The sequence below is a fragment of the Lichenostomus cassidix genome, chromosome 29 (genome assembly GCF_008360975.1).
Source record: "Lichenostomus cassidix isolate B80296 chromosome 29, HeHo_3.0, whole genome shotgun sequence".
NCBI lineage: Eukaryota > Metazoa > Chordata > Aves > Passeriformes > Meliphagidae > Lichenostomus > Lichenostomus cassidix.
Genome location: NC_139509.1, coordinates 1,488,644 through 1,511,877, shown reverse-complemented (window position 1 = coordinate 1,511,877; position 23,234 = coordinate 1,488,644). Strand labels below are relative to the sequence as shown.

The following is a 23,234-nucleotide window of genomic DNA, read 5'->3' as shown; positions in this document are numbered from 1 at the left end:
TTTTTGCTTTGTTCTGGGGAAAGGAACTCCTCGGTGGCTGTGGAAAAACTCCACGGTTTTCCCTCTCTGTGTGGCACAGTTCTGTCAAGAAGGGTGCAAAGGAGCCTCCGGATGATGGACCAAATAAAATGCAGTTGGTGTGTTTTAATGTTGGTCTCCCCGAGGATGTAACCTCCATCCGAGTGAAACACGGAGGGATTTCGGGAGATAGCGTGGTGAGAGGAGCTGGGATGTGATGGGAATGCCAAACACAGCCCAGGCCTTGCAGAGAGCCTTTTTCCCTTTAATTCAGTGTCTGCTGGATATTTCTGATGGGAATGGCAAACACAGGTCTGGCAGGAGCAGGTGTGCTGCTTGGTTTGGTTGGGTTGGAGGTGGGAATTGCAGGTGTGTCCAGGACACAGGTAGACTTTCCCAGCCCAGGCTGTGAGGTGTTATCCCTTTGCTCCATCAGCCTCCAGGTAGAGGCTGATTTTTGAAAAATATACTAATTTTTGAAGTCTATAAAGTTGTAAACACGTAGTACAGTGTGTGTTCTCAGTGTATTTTCACCTTTGACAAGCTGTACATACTACTAAAACTGAGTTAAATAACCTTTTTCCCTTTAATTCAGTGTCTGCTGGATATTTCTAAAGGGAATGGCAAACACAGGCCTGGCAGGAGCAGATGTGCTGCTTGGTTTTGGTTGGATTGGAGGTGGGAATTGCAGGTTGGAGGTGGGAATTTCAGGTGTGTGCAGGACACAGGTAGACTTTCCCAGTCCAGGCTGTGTGGTTTTATCCCTCTGCTCCATCAGCCTCCAGGCAGAGGCTGATTTTTGAAAAATATACTAATTTGTGAAGTCTATAAAGTTGTAAACACGTAGTACATTGTGTGTTCTCAGCGTATTTTCACCTTTGACAAGCTGTACATCCTGTGCTAAAACTGAGTTAAATACCCTTTTTCCCTTTAATTCAGTGTCTGCTGGATATTTCTGATGGGAATGCCAAACACAGGTCTGGCAGGAGCAGATGTGCTGCTTGGTTTGGAGGTGGGAATTGCAGGTGTGTCCAGGACACAGGTAGACTTTCCCAGCCCAGGCTGTGTGGTTTTATCCCTCTGCTCCATCAGCCTCCAGGTAGAGGCTGATTTTTGAAAAATATACTAATTTGTGAAGTCTATAAAGTTGTAAACACGTAGTACATTGTGTGTTCTCAGCGTATTTTCACCTTTGCCAAGCTGTGCATCCTGTGCTAAAACTGAGTTAAATACCCTTTTTCCCTTTAATTCAGTGTCTGCTGGATATTTCTGATGGGAATGCCAAACACAGGCCTGGCAGGAGCTGATGTGCTGCTTGGTTTGGTTGGGTTGGAGGTGGGAATTGCAGGTTGGAGGTGGGAATTGTAGGTTGGAGGTGGGAATTGTAGGTTGGAGGTTGGAATTTCAGGTGTGTCCAGGAAACAGGTAGACTTTCCCAGCCCAGGCTGTGTGGTGTTATCCCTCTGCTCCATCAGCCTCCAGGTAGAGGGAGATTTTAGGTAAATATACTAATTTGTGAACTCTGTAAAATTGTAAAAGTGTTGTACAGTGTGTGTTCTCAGCGTGTTTTCACCTTTGACAAGCTGTGCACCCTATTAAAACCAATAGGAAAATTGGTTTTAATTTAATTTTTTTTTAATTTAAATTTAAATTTTTAATTTTTTGGTTTTAATTTTTAAAAATACCCTTTCTCCCTTTAATTCAACACCTGCTTGATATTTCTACCAGCCAAAAAGGCAACGAGGGGACAAGACCCCCTTAGCTTTGCCCCCAAAATCTGAGCTGTCACTAAGGTTTGCAGGTCGCAGCCGTGTTTTGCTCACCCACACACGGAGTTTCCAGCTTCTCCAGGAGGAAAACACAGAAAGCAGAGGCAGGGCTGACCAGGAGAGGCAGAGTGGTGAATTATACATGACTCCGGGAGGAGAGCAGCGTTATCTGCACGGACAAAGGGCTGTGCCAGCAGCCCAGCTCCGCTCTACCTGCGCCTTCCTCCTCCCGAGCTTTATCTCCTCTCCCAGCTTGTAATTCAGCCCAAATATCAGAGGAAGCCGGGAGATTAATTTTCTCTGTTTGCATGGCAAAGGGAGAGGGGACACGCTCTCACTCCCGGCTCCCAGCTGTTTAATCCTGCTTGGAGAAAAAAGGCAAAAATTTATCAGTGTTGGCGAGTCGCTGGTGTGAGGAGGGGTGTTGGAGCGTTTTTTGGGTTCTCACAGCAGGATTCACGGGTGGGAAAAGCTTGAAAAACGGAAAATTTCCCCCGGAATTTGGGTCCAGAGGAGGGTGTGGATTTGGGAAAACTAAAATCATTCTCGAGCGTTCAATGCTGCGAATCGCTCAAATATTTAAGAGATGACAACTGTATTAACACAAAAAAAACCTCGATAAAGATCCCTTGAGTTTCCAGCCAGAACCGTCAGCTCGGTTTTTATTTCCCAGCCCTCTCCCTCTCAGCTCACTCCGTGCCTCAAATGAAATCATAAATATCAACCCACAAAGGTCCTTTGTCACCCACACGCAGCTCCCGGTGACAAGAGGTCATTCATTAAAAGCCAGATGAAGGCGAGAGAGACTCCCTTTGTTTTTTGAGGAGTCCGGGACGAGGCTGTGGCTCCTCTGGTGACATTAAGTGACAGTTTCACTGCAGGGACAGAGAGGGTGGACAGTGGTTTTGGCTTGTCCGTTCAAGGGCTCTTCACCCCGAGGATGATCAGTGCTGGAGGAAAAATCACGGATTCAGCAAGGTGGGAAATCACTGATAAATCACTGAGAAATCAGAGATAAATCACTGATAAATCACAGATAAATTTGAGATAAATCACTGATAAATCACAGATAATTCACTGAGAAATCACTGAGAAATCACAGATAAATCATTGAGAAATCACAGATAAATGACTGATAAATCACAGATAAATCAATGATAAATCACTGATAAATCACAGAGAAATCACTGATAAATCACAGATAATTCACTGATAAATCACTGATAAATCACTGATAAATCACAGATAAATCTGGTTTGTTGTTGGACTTGGACTCTTGTGGTTTTAGTGTTGTTTTGAAGACTTAAGGAGGTTTTTGCTCATAAGCAAATTCTGTTGTTGTTTTATTGTCGTTCTGAAGAGTTAAGGAGGTTTTTGCTCACAAGCAAATTCTCTTTCAAATCTTCATCTGCACTCTTGTGCCAATAAAAAGGGACATTATTTCAGATTATTGCCAGCAGCAACTAAACATCAGCCCTTTGGCTTCCTCCTCACAGACCTCTTGGGTTCTTCATCCTCCTCTTCCTCACAGCCCCCATGGGTTCTTCATCCTCCTCTTGCTCACAGCCCCCATGAGTTCTTCATCCTCCTCTTCCTCACAGACCCCATGGGTTCTTCATCTTCCTCCTCCTCCCAGATCGCATGGGTTCTTCATCCTCCTCTTCCTCACAGCCCCTGTGGGTTTTTCATCCTCCTCCTTCTCACAGCCTCCATGGGTTCTTCATCCTCCTCCTCACAGCCCCCATGGGTTCTTCATCCTCCTCTTCCTCACAGCCTCTGTGGGTTCTTCATCCTCCTCCTTCTCACAGACCCCATGGGCTCTTCATCCTCCTCCTCACAGCCCCTGTGGGTTCTTCATCCCCTGTGGGCTCTTCATCCTCCTCCTCCTCGCAGACCCCATGGGTTCTTCTTCTTCCTCTTCCTCACACCCCAGTGGGTTCTTCTTCCTCCTCTTCCTCACAGCCTCCAAGGGTTCTTCATCCTCCTCTTCCTCGCAGCCCCTGTGGGTTCTTCATCCTCCTCTTCCTCACAGATCCCATGGGTTCTTCATCCTCCTCTTCCTCACAGACCCCTGTGGTTTCTTCATCCTCCTCTTCCTCACAGACCTCTTGGGTTCTTCATCCTCCTCTTCCTCACAGACCTCTTGGGTTCTTCATCCTCCTCTTCCTCACAGACCTCTTGGGTTCTTCATCCTCCTCCTCCTCACAGACCCTGTGGGTTCTTCATCTTCCTCCTCCTCACAGCCCCCATGGGCTCTTCATCCTCCTCTTCCTCACAGCCCCTGTGGGTTCTTCATCCTCCTCCTCCTCACAGCCTCCATGGGTTCTTCATCCTCCTCCCCTTCCTCGCAGCCTCTGTGGGTTCTTCATCCTCCTCTTCCTCACATCCTATGGGTTCTTCATCCTCCTCCTCCTCACAGACCCCATGGGCTCTTCATCCTCCTCCTCCTCACAGCCCCTGTGGGTTCTTCATCCTCCTCCTCTTCCTCACACCCCAGTGGGCTGTTTCCCCTCCTCTTTCCCCCCTGGACGATGCTCTGGCCACATTTGGCCCTGCCGAGGCCCTTAGCTCCCACCCAGCACATGAGCCTGATGCCATCTGCCGGCCTCTGGCTTGGGGCAGCCGGGAGAAATGGGAAATTAATTCCCCTAAAATGTCCCTCTCTCTTCCTCTGGCTGAACACCTTCCACCCTCCCTGCTCAGCCTGATGGATTTTTTCCTCACACTGCTGAATAATTCCCTTTTAACACTCCTGCTGTATTAATGCATCGAGAGAAATGCACCTAAGTTAGTTTTTTTCTCCTTTTTTTCCCCCTGGAGAAAGGTTGCTGTCTCAAAGTTTCTAATTCCACTCGCTTTCCCCCCTCTTCTTCTTCTTTTTATTTATTTATTTTTTTTTTAATGTCTGTTTATGAAGACCATCGTGCTCTAACTGCTTTTTGGATTAAAAGCAACTTAATAAAGGTTTTCCCCCCGAGCACAAAGCTGCACAAATGGGTTTTTGCAATCGCAGAGTTAATTACAGGAGCTGGGCAGAGCCATCAGTTTTTCCAAAGCTTCACCACGGGATGAGGCTGGCAGGGAGAGGTTTGGCTTTTTGCTCACATTGGGGCACAGATTTCTTTCCATCCTGCCCCAAAATATCGAGGTGTGGCATCACCATGGATCCCATCAGCATCAGCGCCGAAATCTCACATTTTTGGGGTCAAAATATTCACTGAGATCAGCCAGTGCTGCCCAGTGAAGAATCCGGTGGCTGGAGGAGCCAAACGGGGCTGAAGATCAACCCAGCGAGGCTGCAGGAGGAGAATTTCTGCTGCCTGAGAATGTGAAGTGCTTCCGCCAGTAATCGCCGGAATCATCAAATTAGCATAAATTCTATTAACGGTTTCCCAGATGAGACATTTCAAGGCTTCTCCCCCCTCCCTTCCTGACACAAACAAAAGGGAATATAATTACTTTGCCACAAAGCGGCTCCTGAAAAAGGACCCTCGGTCCTTCTGCCTTTCTTCTCGCTGGGAATAAAGCTCCAAATGAAAGGTGTTTCTGACCTCTGGGCTCTCATCATGCATCAGCCCAGCAGGAGGAGGAGGAGGAAGGAGGAAGGAGGTTTTGTGAAGGTTTTGGGGTCTGGGACTGAACAGGAATCCCATTTAGGAGGAGGAGAACGAGATTTTGTTTTGGGGTCTGGGGCTGAGCAGGAATCCCATTTAGGAGGAGATTTTGTGAAGGTTTTGGGGTCTGGGACTGAGCAGAAATCCCATTTAAGAGGAGGAGGAAGGAGGTTTTGTGGAGGTTTTGTGAAGGTTTTGGGGTCTGGGACTGAGCAGGAATCCCATTTAGGAGGAGGAAGGAGGTTGTGTGAAGGTTTTGGGGTCTGGGCCTGAGCAGGAATCCCATTTAGTTTTGGGGTCTGGGGCTGAGCAGGAATCACATTTAGGAGGAGGAGGAAGGAGGTTTTGGGGTCTGGGGCTGAGTTCAGGAAGGAGATTTTGTGAAGGTTTTGGGGTCTGGGATTGATCAGGAATCCCATTTGCCAGCTCCACATTATATCTGCAATGGGAAGCTTTTTAGAACACTTTTTGGAACACTTTTTGGAGGTTCTGAGGAGATTTTTGGGGCGCTCAGGTCATGCTGATTTCCAAATTTGGGAGGATTTGGGAGGACAATGGGTGAACACACGTGGAAAAAAATGCAATTTGTGCAACACAAGCCCAGCACCTCCTGCAGTCACTCCCTACAAGCACCGCGGGGGCAACCATCTAAAATAATGTGCTTTTTTATTGGCACGAGGCTGCGGATGACAATTTGAAAAGGGAACAGAATTTTATTCACGAGCAAAAGCCTCCTCAACTCTTCAGAACGACACTAAAACAACTCGCCTGCCTATAAATACGATCTGCCAATAGAGACATCTTAGCTGTGAGGATTTAATTACAGGCAGGAGCTGCAGGAGGCCCTGGGATGATGACAAAGCTGCAGAGCATCATCACAAATTTGGGATATACCTGCACGAAATTCAGGTGTGTCCCTTAACCTCCAAATTCTTCACAAATTGGGTTTTTGGGTGATTTTAACATGAGGTCATACGCCAAGGTCAGCACTGTTCTCTTGCTCTGCCATTGGCTTGGAGGATGAATTTTATCTCTTCTAGATCTCACTTCCCCCTTTTTTACAGTGAAAAAGTGTTTTTACAGTGAAAAAGTGTTTTTTTTACAGGGGGAAAAGTGGGTTTTTGGGTGATTTTAACATGAGGTCATATGCAACCTTTCTGTTGCTTAGCCATTGGCTTGGAGGGTGAATTTTATCTCCTCTAGTCTTCATTTCCCCTATAAAATGTAGATAATTTTGCCTTTCTTTCCCAAGGAAACCTCGAAGATCTCCAGGCTTTTTACAGTCTCACAGACAGGGGGAAAATCAGGTTTTTGGGTGATTTTAACATGAGGTCATATGCAACCTTTCTGTTGCTTGGCCACTGGCTTGAAGGATGAATTTTATCTCTTCCAGACCTCACTTCCCCTACAAAATAAAGATAATTTTGCCTCTCTTCCCCAAGGAAGCCTCATTAATGTTTACTCCTCGAAGATCTCAAGGCTTTTTACCATCTCACAGACAGGGGGAAAATCAGGTTTTTGGGTGATTTTAACATGAGGTCATATGCAACCTTTCTGTTGCTTGGCCATTGGCTTGGAGGATGAATTTTATCTCTTCTAGACCTCAATTCCCCTACAAAATATAGATAATTTTGCCTCTCTTCCCAAGGAAACCTCGAAGATCTCCAGGCTTTTTACAGTCTCACAGACAGGGGGAAAAGTGGGGTTTTGGGTGATTTTAACATGAGGTCATATGCAACCTTTCTGTTGCTTGGTCATTGGCTTGGAGGATGAATTTTATCTCCTCTAGACCTCAGTTGCCCTACAAAATATAGATAATTTTGCCTCTCTTCCCCAAGGAAACCTCATTAATGTTTACTCCTCGAAGATCTCCAGGCTTTTTACAGTCTCACAGACAAGGGGAAAAGTGGGTTTTTGGGTGATTTTAACATGAGGTCATATGCCAAGGTCAGCACTGTTCTCTTGCTTGGCCATTGGCTTGGAGGATGAATTTTATCTCTTCTAGACCTCATTTCCCCTACAAAATATAGATAATTTTGCCTCTCTTCCCCAAGGAAGCCTCATTAATGTTTACTCCTCAAGGATCTCCAGGCTTTTTACAGTCTCACAGACAGGGGGAAAAGTGGGTTTTTTGGGTGATTTTAACATGAGGTCATATGCCAAGGTCAGCACCTTTCCCTTGCTCAGCCATTGGCTTGGAGGATGAATTTTATCTCTTCTAGACCTCAGTTCCCCTACAAAATATAGATAATTTTCCCTCTCTTCCCCAAGAAACCTCATTAATGTTTACTCCTCCAAGATCTCCAGGCTTTTTACCGTCTATTATGAATTAATTATTATTACGTCGAAGCAAACTACACCCCCCGAATAAAGCAGCTCCAACAAAGCAGCTGGATGATGGGAGCAATCTGCTTTATGAACTCCCTTTCTCCACCATCCCGTTTTTAGCATTTAGTTCCGCTTTCTAATTGCTAATATCCCTCCTTCAATTACCCGCTGTTTTCGTTTCAGATCTCCAAAAGATTAAAGCGCGTCGTTATTTTATGATTATGCGAATTCCCTTCGTGTAATTGTTGCGTTTGGGTTTTATCCGTTTGCATATTAAAACGCCTGCAAAGGGAAGACTCGATTGCGGCTCGAAATGGGTTTCGCCGTTGGCACAACTCGCCGGCTGTTACTCAAATCAGCGTTTGGAGACAAAAACCTGGCGAGGCACAGTATTTCTCGAGAGAAAACACTCAATAAACAGTGAATTTCAACGCGCACCGCCTGCACCCAGTCCCTTTTGGTGCCCTGGAGCACCAGTGCGGGAGGCTCAGGCCCACCAGCGCCCTGTGCCAATGGCTTTGCTTGAAATAACAAGGAAATCTCGGCCTGAGAAGGGCGTTTTCCCCCCGAAAATCGGATTTTCCGCGCTGGGGAAGGAGCAGCCCGGCTCGGGGGGTCCTGACCCCGCTTTGGCGTCCCCGTTGCTAAGCAACGCCAGCCGGCGCCATCAACCAGCAGTAAAGATGGCGCCCGGCGGCTTCAGAGCGCGGGAAACCACGCCCCACTGCCGCCCCCGCGCTAGGGACGCGCAGCGGGCAGGCCACGCCCTCAGCAGACATGGCGGCGGGCTGGCTTCAGGAGAGCGGTGAGGGCAGCCAATGAGAGGCCGCGGAGGGAGAGGGGGCGCGCGGGGATTGGCTGGCGGCGCGGATTCAAACCGGAGCGCGGGGCAGTTGGGGCTGCGCGCGGCCGGGGCTGGAGCTGCGGCCCGGGTGAGTGACCGAGAGGGGCTGAGGGGACCTTGAGGGGATCTCGGGGGGCGTAAGGAGGCGCTGAGGGGGACAGGAGGTCCTTGAGGGGGACAGGAGGTCGTTTGGAGGGCCGGGGCTGGAGCTGCGACCCGGGTGAGTGACCGAGAGGGGCTGAGCGGACCTTGGGGGGACCTTGAGGGGATCTTGGGGGGCTTAAGGAGGTGCTGAGGGGACCTTGACAGGGAGAGGAGGTCGTTTGAAGGGCCGGGGCTGGAGCTGCGGCCCAGATGAGTGACCGGAGAGGGCCTGAGGGGACGTCGGGGGGCTCAGGGAGGCGCTGAGGGGACCTTGTGGGAGCTTTGGGGGGCTCAGGAAAGCGCTGAGGGCTCCCTTGAGGGGGACAGGAGGTCGTTTGGAGGGCCGGGACTGGAGCTGAGGCCCAGGTGAGTGACCGGAGAGGGCCTGAGGGGACCTCGGGGGACTCAGGGAGACACTGAGGGGACCTTGAAGGAACCTTGGGGTGCTCAGGGTGGCGCTGAGGTCTCCCTTGAGGGGGACAGGAGGTCGTTTGGAGGGGAGCAGAGGGGAAGCGGTGGCTCAGGTGAGTGCGGCGGATCGGCAGGGCTGAGCGGAACCATTCCAGCCCCATTCCCCTGCTCGGTGGGCTCTGTTCGGGCCGGGCTGAGTCCTGCAGCCTCAGGGCTGGCGGGGATGGCGATGTTGGTGCTGTAATTAAGGCACGGGCCTTAATTAAGGCGTGCCCAGTGCTGTGAGTTCGCCCTGGAAGGGCAAAGCTCTTCCACACCTCATAGTCCTGAGAAAGGAGTGGTCAAACAGAAAACCCAAATCTATTTGCACTTCAACCATCCTTATTTCTTTAAGCTTTTGCCCCTTTCTACCAGCACGGCGCCCGTCCAGGGCTGAAGGCAGATAACAGTTGTGGCCTTGTGGATTCCATTAATCTTATCAAGATAAAAAGGGGCAGAAGGAATCCTTTTGCCATTGAGCACGAGAAATCGCTAATAATATTAATGACTTGTGAGAAGTAATTTGTATAGCCACTCCTATCCTGGAGAATGTGATGAATATTCATGAATTTTACCTACAACACTGTGTCTTTGGAGATACTGAGGTGTGTGTTTGGTGGAAACAATTCCCCCACAGCCAGTGCATCAAATAAAACAAATATCCACTTCTCTGACTTGGTCTCTGAAGTGTCTCCAGGCTCGATTCAGGGGCTAATCAGTCCATCTAAAACAAAAAGCATCAAGATTTCGCTGTCCCTGTGAATCTGTACCTGTGATTCAGGTACCTTAAAGCTCTCTGTGTGTTTTATTCCCTCCTGGCACCTCTGCCAACCCTTCCAGCCCCATCTGCCCTGCTTGCCCCATCCACCTCCTGCATTAGTGAACTCATTTGTGTCTTGCTGAGCTGGAGACTTTCCCCTCCGCTGCCTCTGTTTGTGCCGTTGTTGCTGCTGTTTGAGGGGAAATGTGCTGACTGGTTGAATTTTAACAGCTATTTGCAGGAGGAGCTGTAAGTTAAAACGCAGCTAAATTTAAAACTGTATTAAAATTCCCCGGAATGTTGCTCCTATTTTTGTCTTACAAAGTGCTGAAAACTTGCAGGATTTTAGTGGCCTATATAGTACAAAAAACCCGAGTTATTTGTAGAGAGGGCACGGGTTGTGTTCTGCATCCTTTCCTAAGGGAAGGGCTTGGGATCCCTCATCTCGCCTTGGGTTTTGAGCCTCTGTGCTGTGCTGGAGGATATTGGAAGGACTGAAATGGGCAGATCTGCCTCTTTCCACCCCTCTGTTATCCATAAACTCTGGAGGGTTGGGGATTTTCATTCCCAGTGAAAAAAACTAGATGCACATATCTCCATAAAACATGATTTTTGCTCGTGCAGCCTCTCAAACTTGCCTGAAAACACTCCAACCGGTGACTCTGATGCTAGTTCTCTTTTCTTTGGGCTGGTTTCTGCTCGGGCAGGGCGGGGCTGTTGTTCAGCTGTGGTTTTTTTTGGCAGGAGGATGGAGACTGCCGTGGTGAACCTGCGGGGTCTGTTCGATCAGCTGACGCGCCAGGCTGAACTCCTGAGCGAGGGAAATGAATACCGTGAGTTCTGTCTTTGAGTTTCCTGAACAATCTGCTAAAACCAGCCAGATTTGGGTTTTTCTTTTGAGAAACATGAAGTCCTGGCTGAACTTTTATACAAGGCCACGTTGTGCTTGTAACAAACTGTTTTCAAGTGATGTTTCACGTTCCAGCTCTTGTGGTTGGTGCTGACAGGAAGGGCTTGGGCTGAGAGATGGAAGAGCTCATGGACATCTCTGGTTTGGGTGGGTTTGTACAAAACCTGGATTCTCCACACCTCAGCTGGGAGCAGGGTTTGGAAGTTCAGATTGCACTTCGGGAGGAATTCCTTCATGGGAATTGTCAGGCATTAGGAGATGCCCAGGGAGGTTTGGAGTTCCCATTCCTGGGAGCATCCAGGGAAGGACTGGATGTGGCACTCGGTGCTCTGGTGTGGGTGACAAGCTGGGGGTTTGGCTCAGCTTAGGCTCGATGATCTCAGAGGGATTTTCCAACCTCAAAAATCCTGGGATTCTGTGTGAACAGCCACCTTCTACCAGCTGCTCCTCTGCTTGCCCTGCTAAATCTTCGAGTGTTCTCTCCCCAGACTTCATTCAGCTAGCAAAGAACTTCGAGGAGTGCCGGAGGAAACTGCAGAAAATGGATCAGGAGCTCGGCAGGTGCAAAGATCTCCTCATGAAAACAGAAGCCGAGCGCAGTGCCCTGGATGTGAAACTGAAACACGCCCGCAATCAGGTGGATGTGGAGATCAAACGGAGGCAAAAAGCCGAAATGGACTGTGAGAAGCTGGTGAGTAATCCTTGTGTCACCCCTTAGCTCTTGAGAGTGTGGAGTCAAGGTGATTAAACCGCATTGATCAGTGGCGAATAAGGACTGGCACTCGTGGGAAGAAGGGAAAAAAAATAAATAAAGCAAGGAATTGGCTCGGCTCCTCGGAGCAGCTTTCTGCTTTGATCTGGGAAAGGAGACTGTCTGCTGGCAGAGCTGAGCTGCCATTACCTGTCTGAGCTGCCATTACCTGCCTGCAGCCATGAGCAGTCCATTGACACAACTTCTGAGAGCTTGTCTCTGCCATCTCAAACACTCGGGTCGGGTCTTGCAGTAATTAAACACAGTTTATCCAGCTGCTGATGGTATCTGTGTTCCCAGGAGAGGCAAATCCAGCTGATTCGGGATCTGCTCATGTGTGATGCATCTGCATCGGGCAGCATCCAGCTCAGCGAGGAGCAGAAGTCTGCCCTGGCCTTCCTGAACAGGCCACAGGTTTCTGCGGGAGGAACAGGCAACAAAAGGTAGGGAAAAAGCATTTTTATCCGAAGTGTCACCCATCAATCCAGCTGTTGGCCTCTGTGGCACGTTCTGCACCCATGTCAACAGTTTTCCTTTTTGTTCCACTTTAAAATACGGCTCTTCTGAGTCAGTGGGATTGTTCTGGAACCATGACTGACTGAAAGCCAAACTGATACAAGCTTCTTCTGATTTTTTTGTGTTTTAGGCTGTCTACAATAGACGAATCTGGCTCAATTCTGTCAGACATCAGCTTTGACAAGACCGATGACTCACTGGTAATGTAACTCCACGTTCTGAAGTTCTCCTCCCCTGTGAAGCCTGAGGGGAGGGGGGTTGATCTCCAGAGACCCTTTGTGTTTAAATTACTGGGATTTTAAACGGGTTGATTTGCATTTCCCGTGTGTGCTGTTGGCTAAAACTTGATGAAAGCCCTGGCCAGAGGCTGTGTGGTATTTCCCATTAACCAGTGCTGTGTATTTCCCCCAGGACTGGGATTCCTCGGTGGTGAAAGCTGTCAGGCTGAAGAGGAGGGAGAAGCGGGTAGGTTGTTCTGTTGTTCCTGTCACAGTTTCCATTGTTCTCCCTGGCTGCCACAATGCCACCATCTGTCACCTCGCTGCCACCTGTAGTGACCTCTGAGGCACAGAGCAGTCAGACCTCGCATGGATGTGCTGCTGCTGTGGGGGTTTAGATTGAAATTTGGGTCTGATGTCACTGTTTGTCTACTGAAAATATATGTGTATCCTTTGCTGTTACAGCCTGGGATTTGTAAGAAAACGCTTGTAGATTAACAGCTCCCAGATTAGGGGGAAATGGTGTAGGAAGTTAATATTTTGTAAAGGAGCTTGTGCTTCTTCTGCAGAAGATACAGGGGGGAAAGAGCCTGAAATCATCACCTAGTGGAGCTGGGAAGAGTCTGGGATTTGCTTAGTTGCTCTTTTTTGTGTATATAATTTGTGGGTTTGGGGTTTTTTTGTTCTCCCTTCTTAGGCTGGGTTTCTTTTTTTTTTTTTTCTGAACTGAATTATAAAGCTAGCTAGGAAAACTATTTGAAAAATCAGCATATTGAGGTTTCCTAATTCCTCTTGGCACCTCCAAGATTGCCACGAAGGTCAAGCACCTCTGAAGGAGCTGTCTGCACACACCACAGATGCATTAATTGTTCAGTCCTTCTAATTACCCCACACCAGTATAATACCAAATTTACAGCATTCCTGCTTCCTAGACAAGACTGTGCTGTCTCTTTTCAGCGTTCTTCCAGGCAGTTTGCTGAAGGCCCCCCAGGTCCTCACAAGAAATCCAGATCCATTAGCAACACAGCAGACCAGGTATGATGGTCACAGTTCCTGCCTTTTTCCACCCTATTCTCTCAGAAGAGAGAACAGATGTCACCAATGGTGTATTTGTCATTTCAGGCCAATGAGTCCATAGTAGCAAAGACCACTCTGATGGTCCCCAACGATGGTGGCCCAATTGAAGCCATTTCTACCATCCAGACTGTGCCTTTTCCTCGCAGGAGCAGGAGGAAGAGTGGTAGGTGTCACATCTCTGCCCTAGTCCTGACACAGCTACTCAGGCTGGAGGCTGCTCTGAAATGTTTCTTATTCCTTCCAGCACCTGGAAGCTTCTGGTTTATGATGCCCAGAGGATGATTCCAGTCAGACAACCTCTTTCTCTTGTGTCTTCCAGGTCCTTTGCAGCCTTGGAACAGCGAGTCCAGCACAGGCAGCAAGCAGCTGGAGTCCAAGACAGACACTGATGGCTCCAGCACCCCACAGCACAACGGGGGAGTGAGGCTGCACGACTTTGTTTCCAAGACGGTGGGTCTGCAGGCAGGGGGAGCTGGGAAATAATCTCCTTCCATCTTGAAATGGGTGTGATAAGCTGTGTCTAGGGAGGTTTAGGTTGGATTTTGGGAAGAGGTTGTTCTCCTGGAGGGTGTTGGGTGCTGAACAGGCTCCCCAGGGAATGGGGACAGTCCTGAGGCTGCCAAAGCTCCAGGGGTGTTTGGACAATCCCAGGCACAGGTTGGGATTGTTGGGGTGTCTGTGAAAGGCCAGGAGCTGCAATGATCATCCTCATGGGTCTCTTCCATCTCAGGCTATTCCATAATTCTCTGATTACACCTCAGGTCAATATGAACTGTACCAGTTACCTGCAAGGATCACGGAGCTCCTCCCATCCAGTTAAATTCCTGCTGAGTTCCTACCCTGCACTAATCCCTCCCATCCGTGTGCTCATCAGGTTATCAAGCCAGAATCGTGTGTTCCTTGTGGAAAGAGAGTCAAATTTGGCAAGATCTCTCTGAAGTGCAGAGACTGCAGGGTGGTCACTCACCCCGAGTGCCGGGAGCGCTGTCCCCTGCCCTGCATCCCCACGCTGACAGGGACTCCAGTCAGGATTGGAGAGGTGGGTTTGTGCCCTGGCCTTGGGGTCACCCCACCCTGGCCCTCTCCTTGGGGTCACCTCACCCTGGCCCTCTCCTTGGGGTCACCTCACCCTGGCCCTCTCCTTGGGGTCACCCCACCCTGGCCCCCTCCTTGGGGTCACCCCACCCTGGCCCCCTCCTTGGGGTCACCCCACCCTGGCCCTCCTCAGCTCGGGACCTGCTCATCTCCAAGGATTTCTCCCCCAGCAAATCTCCTGTTGCTCAGAGCTGCATAATGACATGCAAATGAGCTTGCTAATGCATCATTCCCCAGGCAGGGAGGGGGTGTAGGGGTGTGATGGTGGGAGGGCGTTGAGTGGGGAAGGTGGCAGCTCCGGGCAGGCGCTGCAGCGTCGTGCTGATGGATGTGATGTTTCTTCATCTGTCCTGAGAAGAGCAACAATTCTTATTTCCAAACCATAGATCTTGCTGCGAATTCCTGAGAGAGTATTTTCCATGTCTTGGTGACTGAATCTCTCTCTTTTTTTATTTTTCCTTCTGCCTTTTAGGGCACCTTGATGGATTTTGTCCCTTCCACTCCTCCAATGATCCCTTCCATCATCGTGCACTGTGTTAATGAGATTGAGCAACGAGGGCTGCATGAGGTAAAAAGAAAATGAGGTGTGAAACAGCGCTAATGAAACGGGTTGTGGTGTTGGGGAAGCGCATTGTTAACCCAAATATCTCTTATTTATGGTGTATTTTGTGCTGCTCAGTGGGTGACTGAGGGAGCAGTGGGAGTGCTCAGGTGTGGAGAGAAGGTGGGGATGGAAGAACACCACTGGACCTCCTCTGAGCAAAGCTTTGTGCCAACAGACAGGACTTTACCGCATCTCTGGCTGCGACAAGACTGTGAGGGAGCTGAAGGAGAAGTTTCTTAGGGCAAAGAACATCCCTTTGCTCAGCAAAGTGGACGATATCCACGCCATCTGCGGCCTCCTCAAGGACTTCCTGCGCAGCCTCAAAGAGCCTCTTCTCACTTTCCGGTTAAACAAGGTTTTCATGGAGGCTGCAGGTGAGGAATTGCTCATCTCCAGCTCTCCTTGGTGCTCTGTGGAGACCTTGTGCCTGAGTTCTGGTGGGACAGGACACAAGATTGCTACCACAGCACAGGAACTTTCTGGCTTCCTTGCTTCTCAGGGTAGCTGTGATGGGAATATTGCAGCTTCTGGCATCATTTTCTCGGCTTTAAATGTTATTTTTTCCCCCCTAGAAATCTCAGATGAGGACAACAGCATCGCTGCTATGTACCAAGCAGTTGGAGAACTTCCTCAGGCCAACAGGGACACATTGGCTTTCCTCATGGTCCACCTGCAGAGGTACATCCTGATGGACAGGGGGGTTGGAACCAGATGATCTCAAAGGTCCTTCCCAACCCAAACCATTTTGTGCTATGAAAGGAGAATGTTATCCCCCTGCTGCTTTTTATTTTTGGGTCTGGTTACTTCTTGTGAGCATAAAATCCTCATTCAGGAACAAACTCAGAGGCTGTCTGTGAGACAATTGCATGACAATTGAAGGGGAAAAACTACATTCTTTCTCAATTTCTTTTCCTCTAGGGTGGCTCAGAGCCCAGACACTAAAATGGACATCCCCAACTTGGCCAAAGTCTTTGGCCCCACAATCGTTGCCCACGCAGTACCAGATCCTGACCCCATGACCCTCCTGCAGGACACCAAGCGCCAGCCCAAGGTAGCTCAGCAGGAAGGAACAAATCTGGGTGAATTCCTCTCTTCCAACCCAAACCATTTTAGGATTCTGTGATCAGTGACTCACAGGTGTCTCTGTAGGTCGTGGAGCGACTTCTGCTGCTGCCCATGGACTACTGGAGCCAGCTGATGATGGTGGAGCAGGAGAACATTGACCCAGCTCATGTCATTGAGAACACCAATGCCTATTCCACTCCACGGACACCTGAGGTTCAAGGTAATCTGGATTTCTGCTCTGTTAATAAAAAAATAATCCTCAATCCAAGCAGCCTGAGAGGCTGTCAGAGCCAACAGCTCCTCGCTTCATGGAGGAAGAGGGAAAAGCAAAATGTGCCAGGAAACACCAGATTTGTCTAGTGGTTTTGACAGATGCCAGGGAATGTCTGATGTTCCCTGCATGGCAGTGAAAGCTTCAGCTGTCCCAATCCATTGCTGCTCTCTTGGCAGTGAGCATTTTGGGACCTCTCACCACCCCGGAGCAGCAGCAGCTCTCCAAGACACCATCATCCAGCTCTTTGTCCCAGAGGGTTCGCTGCACCTTCAGCAAGACCACCCCAAAGTAGGTGCCAGAATGACTGCAGTGGGGTTGGGTGGTCAAGGAGAACTAAATTTTGAGTTTTGGGGGCAGATTGTACTTACTACTCAGCCAACCCTCCCTTAGGAATGACTGCAGGGGGTTTGGGTGGTCAAGGAGAGCTAAAATTTGATTTTTGGGGGCAGATTGTACTTACTACTCAGCCAACTCTCCCTTAGGAATGACTGTAAGGGGAATTAGGTGGTCAAGGAGAACTAAAATTTGACTTTGGGGGCAGATTGTACTTAGTACTCAGCCAACCCTCCCTTAATCTATGCTGTGGGAGATCATCTTATGGTAGGGAGAGGAACATTTTTTGGGAGAGGAACATTGCTTGGGAGGAGGCTGAAATTTGGGTGAACGTTCCCTGGCAAAGGGAGATTGTTAGACCTCTGTATCTAAGATTCCAAACTGCTATTTTTATGTTTCTCTTGAATTAGATTTGGGAGCAAAAGCAAGTCAACAACCCAGCTTGGGCATCAGGGTAACTTCTTTGCCTCTCCTATGCTGAAGTGAAGACCTGGGAGTTGCTTTTCTCCTGGCATTTGCACACCAATGCTCACAAGTACAAGAAACACAGGTTGTCTCTATGGCCCCTGGCAGCTTATATTAAGTGATGTTTTGTTTTTATTTTTCAGCTTAACCAAGAATTTTTAATGGGATTTTATAGTGCAATTTATTTTTATTATCTAACGCTGTGTAGAACGTAGTATTGGTGAAGACAGTAACGAGCAGGATTTCAGTGTTAATCATTAAAAAAACTCTGGAGAACTGATATTTTCACTGTTTTTTCTCCCTGTGAGAAGTAGAGCAATCACCAAATGAGTCTGTTGGGTGGCTGGTTGGAGTTTTTAGGACTCTTTAGGATGTTGTGGTCCACAGCAGTGTCTGAGCTTTGTCAGAATCCAGGCTTTCCATCCGCACAGCCTGTAAATCCCACCTGGCTGGTGGTGCAGCTGGAATCCTGAGGATGGCAGTGTTGGATTGGGCTGGTGGGCAAAAGCCTCTCTTTACTCTTTAATGAACCACCTGAGGGACTGTGGCTCCTCTACAGAAACATTTCCTGTTTGCAAGAGGTGAATTCTGCAGAGGATCACGTTGATGCAAAACCAAAGTATTCCTGGGTAGCCTGAAGGAATTCTTGGGGAGAAGGAATGTGGTTTGATGGGAGTGGGAATTCTGCTTTCCCAGAATTTTGGACCTTGCCCAAAGACACACAAGTTTACAAATTGCTGTTTTTATTGAGCTCTGGAAAGCTGTCCTGACTGTGCAGTGAAGTAAATCCTGATGTTCTACATGACCCCAGTTCTGTGTGTTCTCTGGCTCTGGTGGTTTTAACTTGTGCTTTGTAATTTCACCACTTTTATCAGGAGGTGGAACAGCCTGATGTGGATGTGGTGGCCTGGAGTGTTTCTCTTTCCCCTTGATTTTGGGGTCAGGGGGTGAAGTTTTCTCCTACCATGTTCATACCTGGTGCCAGGGGGTTTTCAGACCACCAGGTGTGCCTCAGGAGGATGCTAAGGTGTGTTCTCCTTACCCAGATCCTATTTCTGAGCACTCTTGATCCTTTCCTGGAGCATCTTCTCCCAAACTAGGTCCTTGCCTGTTCCTCATTGGGGCAGAAACCAGGTCACTGGCTGTAGGACCTGCTGAGGGACATCTGTCCTTGTCCCCCTGGCTCTGTGGGGACAGGCAGGGTTTGGAGACATGACAGGGATGGGAGGTGCCAGCTGTGCCTGCAGGGAAGGGCACAAGGACATGGCACAGGAAAGGCCAGAGTGAGGACAGTGAGGAGAGGGAGGATCTTTGGCATTCCCTGCTCTGGTTGCTTCAGGCTACAAGAAAACACCAACAAGGAGAAATCTCACAGAGAAATATTTATTAATCAAAGCATATTGATTAATATTCTCACTGTGGCCCCAGAAACAGAGATGAAAATGTTATTCCTGGTGGGAACCAGTACAAGAAAACTGGTTTATGTCCAGGCAGAAGCATGTGTGTGCCTCTGAGGATTAGTGCAGATAAAATCACCCCTGTGGGCTCCTTAATCAGCATTTAATGCATTTGGACAGGCCGGTGACCATCTGTGTCCTGCACAGAAGGACTTCACCCTCATCATGACTTCTCCATGATCTTACAGAGGAATCCACCTCCTGATTTGTTGCAAATAATAGAATTCTTATAATTAACGAGCTGATTTCCCACACTGCCCTAATCAGCATTTGGCTCTGATCACCTGCAGCTCCAGGGGAGAGACACCTGCAGAGATTGTGCTCAGACCCTGTGATCCAAATTCTTCACTTGTTTTCTTTCCCTCTGGGAGAAGCAGGACAGCACTGTGTGTAAATTTTGGGCACTTGATTCCCCACGGGTGAGCCTAGATTTGATGGCTCAGCAACGGGATGATCTGAGGAGCTGATAGAACCATTTTATATCCATGTGAGGATATAAAATCAGACAGATTTGGGCCTCCTAGCCTTGGAATAAGCCATGCCCTCACCTCTGCAGGCTGGGGTTCTCTTCATCCTCTAAACTGAGAGCAGCAAGTTCCCCAGACAGGCACTGGTTAGTCTTCTCGAGGAAGCTGTAGATGTCATTGGCAGTTTTGGTGTCACGGGATGTTTTGGTGTCAGGGGATGGTCGAGGAGCTGATAGAACCATTTTATATCCACGTGAGGGATGCTCAGCTCTGCAGACAGACAGTCCTTTTGGCCTCCTAGCCTTGGGATAAGCCATGTCTTCATCTCTGCAGGCTGGGGTTCTCCTCATCCTCTAAACTGAGAGCAGCAAGTTCCCCAGACAGGCACTGGTTAGTCTTCTCGAGGAAGCTGTAGATGTCGTTAGCAGTCTTGGTGTCACCTCTGCACTGGCAGATCTGAGCCATCCTCCTCAATCTGCGCTCACACTCCTTGCCCTGGTCCGTCTGCGTGGAAATGCTGTAACCCTCCATGAACTTGGCTTTGGCCTTATCCAGGCATTTCTTCCGGAAGAAGAAGAACTTTCCCCAGGAGACATTTAGGGCTTGACGGCATTTGACGCTCAGGGTGTCGATTTTCCCCTCCAGCTCCTTGAGGATCTCTTCTTGCCCCGCCGGGTCTCTTTCACCAATGAACTCCGCCAGCTGCAGCTTGGTGAGTGTCAGATCGAGGTCTGGATGATTCTGAATGATTTCCTTGAGGTCCCTGATGGCTGCATCCAGTATCCTATTTTTGTCTGCTTTCTTTGCCGCATTCAACTGTTTTTTGTAGCACTTGGCCAAGGCCCTGTAGAGAAGGTGGTAACCAGGGTCCTGCTGCAGAGCTCGCTGGAGGATCTCAAAAGCTTTCTCTGTCGACCGTGACATCCAGAAAAAAACTGCTAATTTGAGCACCTCGGGGTCAGAGCTTTTCTCTGCACATTCATTGACCAAACCGATTGATTTTTCCCTGTCTACTTGAACAAGTAGCCCGGCCAAATATATTTTGGCTCTGTAGTTATTTGGCTGCTCGTGGACAATCCTTTCCAACTGGCTCGTGGCTTCGCTTGCAAGATCAGGATTCCTGAAGTAATTCCAGGAGGAACAAAGAGCCATTCCAAGCCCAGTACGGAAAGATCTGTTCTCTGGTTCAAACATCAAGGCCACGTCGAAACATTCTCTTGCCCTCTCCCCATTCCAGGCTCTGAGAGCCAGGAGGGACCAACCTTTCTGGGCCTGGATGTGTGGGAGAAGCCGAGCATCCCAAGGAGTTGGGCAGAGCTGCTGAATTCGTTCCAGGTAGTTTTCAGCCTCCTGATAAGAGTCCTGAAGGTAGTAAATCCAAGCGGAATTGCCGTAGATGATCAAAGAGCCGGCAGTCGATGCTGGCTGCTCCTCTTGCCCGTTGTGCTCCTCAGCAGCTCTGAGGCTTTGCAGAGCTTCTGTTCTCTGGTTGTTCAGGTGCTGCAGGTAAGCCTGGAGCCCCAGCAGGGCCACCTGTGTAGGGGAAGATGAAATAAGAAAGCCTTATAAATGTGATTACCTGGCAAAAGATGCTGAGAATATGGAAAGTATAAGAGAGATTGAAATGAAGACAAGCTTTGAGATACCAAACCCCAGTTACTGAACAACTAGAAAACCGACTGGAGGTAATCCCCCTCTTGATGAGACAATCCCCTCTGCTTGCAGACAGGTCCAAGGGTCAGAGCAGACCCTGCCTGCTTGGCAGAGGGTCCAAAAAGCAGTTTTTAGGGTTTAAAATATAACCCTGTATGGTAATGTGATGATTCTTACAGGTTGTGTGTAAATGTTGTGGGATTTGTAGCTTGTTCTAGATTGGTTAATGAGAATTAGAATATTCAACACAGAAGATGATTTATTGTATTATAAAGGCAACCAGGATCTCTCTCTCTTTTCCACTCCTATTCTCTGTCTCTCTTGCTTCTCTGACCTGCTTTGGGCTGAGTCTGGCAGCCCCTGGCAGCTCTCCTATACCCACCCATGAGGTTTATTTATTTCACAATAAACCCCATGCTCTAAGATCTGACTTCAGATATCTCTCATCTCCATCTCATCTTCGTAACCAAATCCTACAGGAATCAAATCTCACACACCTGGTTCTGGTGGGTCGTGTGGTTGATCTCAACAGCCAACTTCTGCAGGAGGTGTGAAGGACTGAAGGAATCAACACCCAACTTCCAGGTGAAGTGACACTGAAGGGAATCCAACTTCTCCTTCAGCTGGTCTTTGCTGCAAAGAGGAGATTGTGGGTTATGGAAAGGTGGGAGAGTGGAGAAGGAGAAGTGGAGGAGAAGACTCTTTCTGGTTGTTCAACACATCCTTTGCTCTCAGGCTACTGAAGAACCTGCAAATCTTTGTTCCAATCAGCCCTGAGTTTTCCCTGTGGGAAAAGGGAATTTCAGGGATCTGAGTTTTCCCTGTGGGAAAAGGGAATTTCAGGGATCTGAGTTTTCCCTGTGGGAAAAGGGAATTTCAGGGATCTGAGTTTTCCCTGTGGGAAAAGGGAATTTCAGGGATCTGAGTTTTCCCTGTGGGAAAAGGGAATTTCAGGGATCTGAGTTTTCCCTGTGGGAAAAGGGAATTTCAGGGATCTGAGTTTTCCCTGTGGGAAAAGGGAATTTCAGGGATCTGAGTTTTCCCTGTGGGAAAAGGGAATTTCAGGGATCTGAGTTTTCCCTGTGGGAAAAGGGAATTTCAGGGATCTGAGTTTTCCCTGTGGGAAAAGGGAATTTCAGGGATCTGAGTTTTCCCTTTGGAGAACAGCAAGCCAGGAATGGAATCACCAATGCCCGGAGCCAGAGCTGCTCTCTTACCCAAAACAAAAGCCCTGAGAAGGACTGCAAAAAGGGAGAGTAGAGCCAGTCCCACCCACACGATGGAAGCTGCTTGGCCAGCTCTGGGGAGGAAGCTGAAGCCATTTTTTCAGCTGAAAGGTGAAGAAATGGCTGAACAAAGAGTCCAAAAAGGTCATGAAGATTTGGGATTGGAGTATCTCCTCCGTGAGGAAAGGCTGAGAGAGCTAAGACTCTTCAGAGAAGGGAAAAGAGAAGAGAGAAGACTGAGGGATCCTAGAGCTGTAGAAACACCTGAGGGGAAGCTGTGAAGAAGTTTTTGTTTTTTTTTAATGATGACCTGTGGGCAAGAAGGGCACAGAGCTCAGGAAGCTCCATCTGGACATCAGAAAACTGAACTGAGGAGAAGAACAACCTTGCACAGGTTTCCTGGGGAAGTTGTGGAGTCTCCATCTTCAGAGAGACTCCAAAGCTGTCTGGATGTGGTCAGGGGTGGCCCTTGGTCAAGGTGACCTTCAGAGGACCTTGCTGACCTTAACCAGGTGAGATTCTGAGCCAGGATGTCATCCTGTCATTGTGGGAGCTGCGACAAGAGCAGATGCTGTGCACTCACCTCAGTTTTACCGCGGTCATCGTGTCACCGTCGAGGGACAATGGCTTGGCTGCTCCTCTTCCTCACTGCAGCAGGCCCTGGGCTGGACAGCCTGTGGCATGTGGACTGAGCCTTAAATAGGGAAAATCTCCCCTGGGTGGAGTTTGAAACCATTTGAGAAAACGAAACTGAAAGATAAGAGTTCGAACGAGAAAAGGAAGTATCTTCCTCCTGTCTTGAAGTTACTACCTTTCCTTCATAAAATGGCACTGGGGCTGGATGGACAGGAAAAGGAACTCTGTGGTCAGAGATGGAGGGTTTGAATTCCCCCCTGGAGACATTTTTCCTGCTGAAAAGGACTTTGGGGTTACAGCTTTTTATTTTTTTTTTTTAGGAATGATCTGGTGAGAGATGATGGAGGATCGCAGGCTGCGGGACAGAAATGTGACATCACATGTTTGTGATGTTATCAGTGACCTTGGGCTCCTCTCTGGATCCACCCTGCCAGCTTTGCTGGAGTTTCTTATTGCCTGTAGTTGAAACTGCCCAGCAAAAAGGGGATGATGATTGTGTTTGCAGAGTTTTTTGAGGTTTCAGTGCTCTACCTGGGATAAATCTTAAGAAACACGTGGTG

General features: G+C 48.7%; 2 protein-coding genes across 3 annotated transcripts; one reads left to right on the top strand and one right to left on the bottom strand.

Moving 5' to 3' along the window:
• Positions 1-8,514: 8,514 nt before the first annotated feature.
• On the top strand, positions 8,515-18,040 carry RACGAP1 (Rac GTPase activating protein 1). 2 transcript variants are annotated; one of them, XM_085041188.1, is made up of 17 exons: positions 8,515-8,661; positions 10,672-10,760; positions 11,326-11,528; positions 11,889-12,031; positions 12,235-12,304; positions 12,516-12,569; positions 13,280-13,357; positions 13,445-13,562; positions 13,719-13,849; positions 14,274-14,438; positions 14,967-15,062; positions 15,274-15,472; positions 15,671-15,776; positions 16,017-16,149; positions 16,248-16,383; positions 16,614-16,725; positions 17,181-18,040. In XM_085041188.1, the coding sequence occupies exons 2-17, from the start codon at positions 10,676-10,678 to the stop codon at positions 17,254-17,256; spliced, it is 1,905 nt and encodes a 634-aa protein (XP_084897314.1). In that variant the 5' UTR covers positions 8,515-8,661; positions 10,672-10,675; the 3' UTR covers positions 17,257-18,040. The 2 variants fall into 2 exon arrangements, with proteins under 2 accessions (XP_084897314.1, XP_084897315.1); XM_085041189.1 differs by lacking the exon at positions 8,515-8,661 and adding an exon at positions 9,011-9,083.
• A 1,330-nt stretch (positions 18,041-19,370) lies between these two features.
• On the bottom strand, positions 19,371-22,873 carry LOC146425813 (interferon-induced protein with tetratricopeptide repeats 5-like). Its single transcript, XM_085041215.1, has 3 exons — positions 22,622-22,873; positions 21,310-21,445; positions 19,371-20,692 (listed from the first exon to the last, which is right to left on the bottom strand). The coding sequence occupies exons 1-3, from the start codon at positions 22,639-22,641 to the stop codon at positions 19,481-19,483; spliced, it is 1,368 nt and encodes a 455-aa protein (XP_084897341.1). The 5' UTR covers positions 22,642-22,873; the 3' UTR covers positions 19,371-19,480.
• Positions 22,874-23,234: the final 361 nt, after the last annotated feature.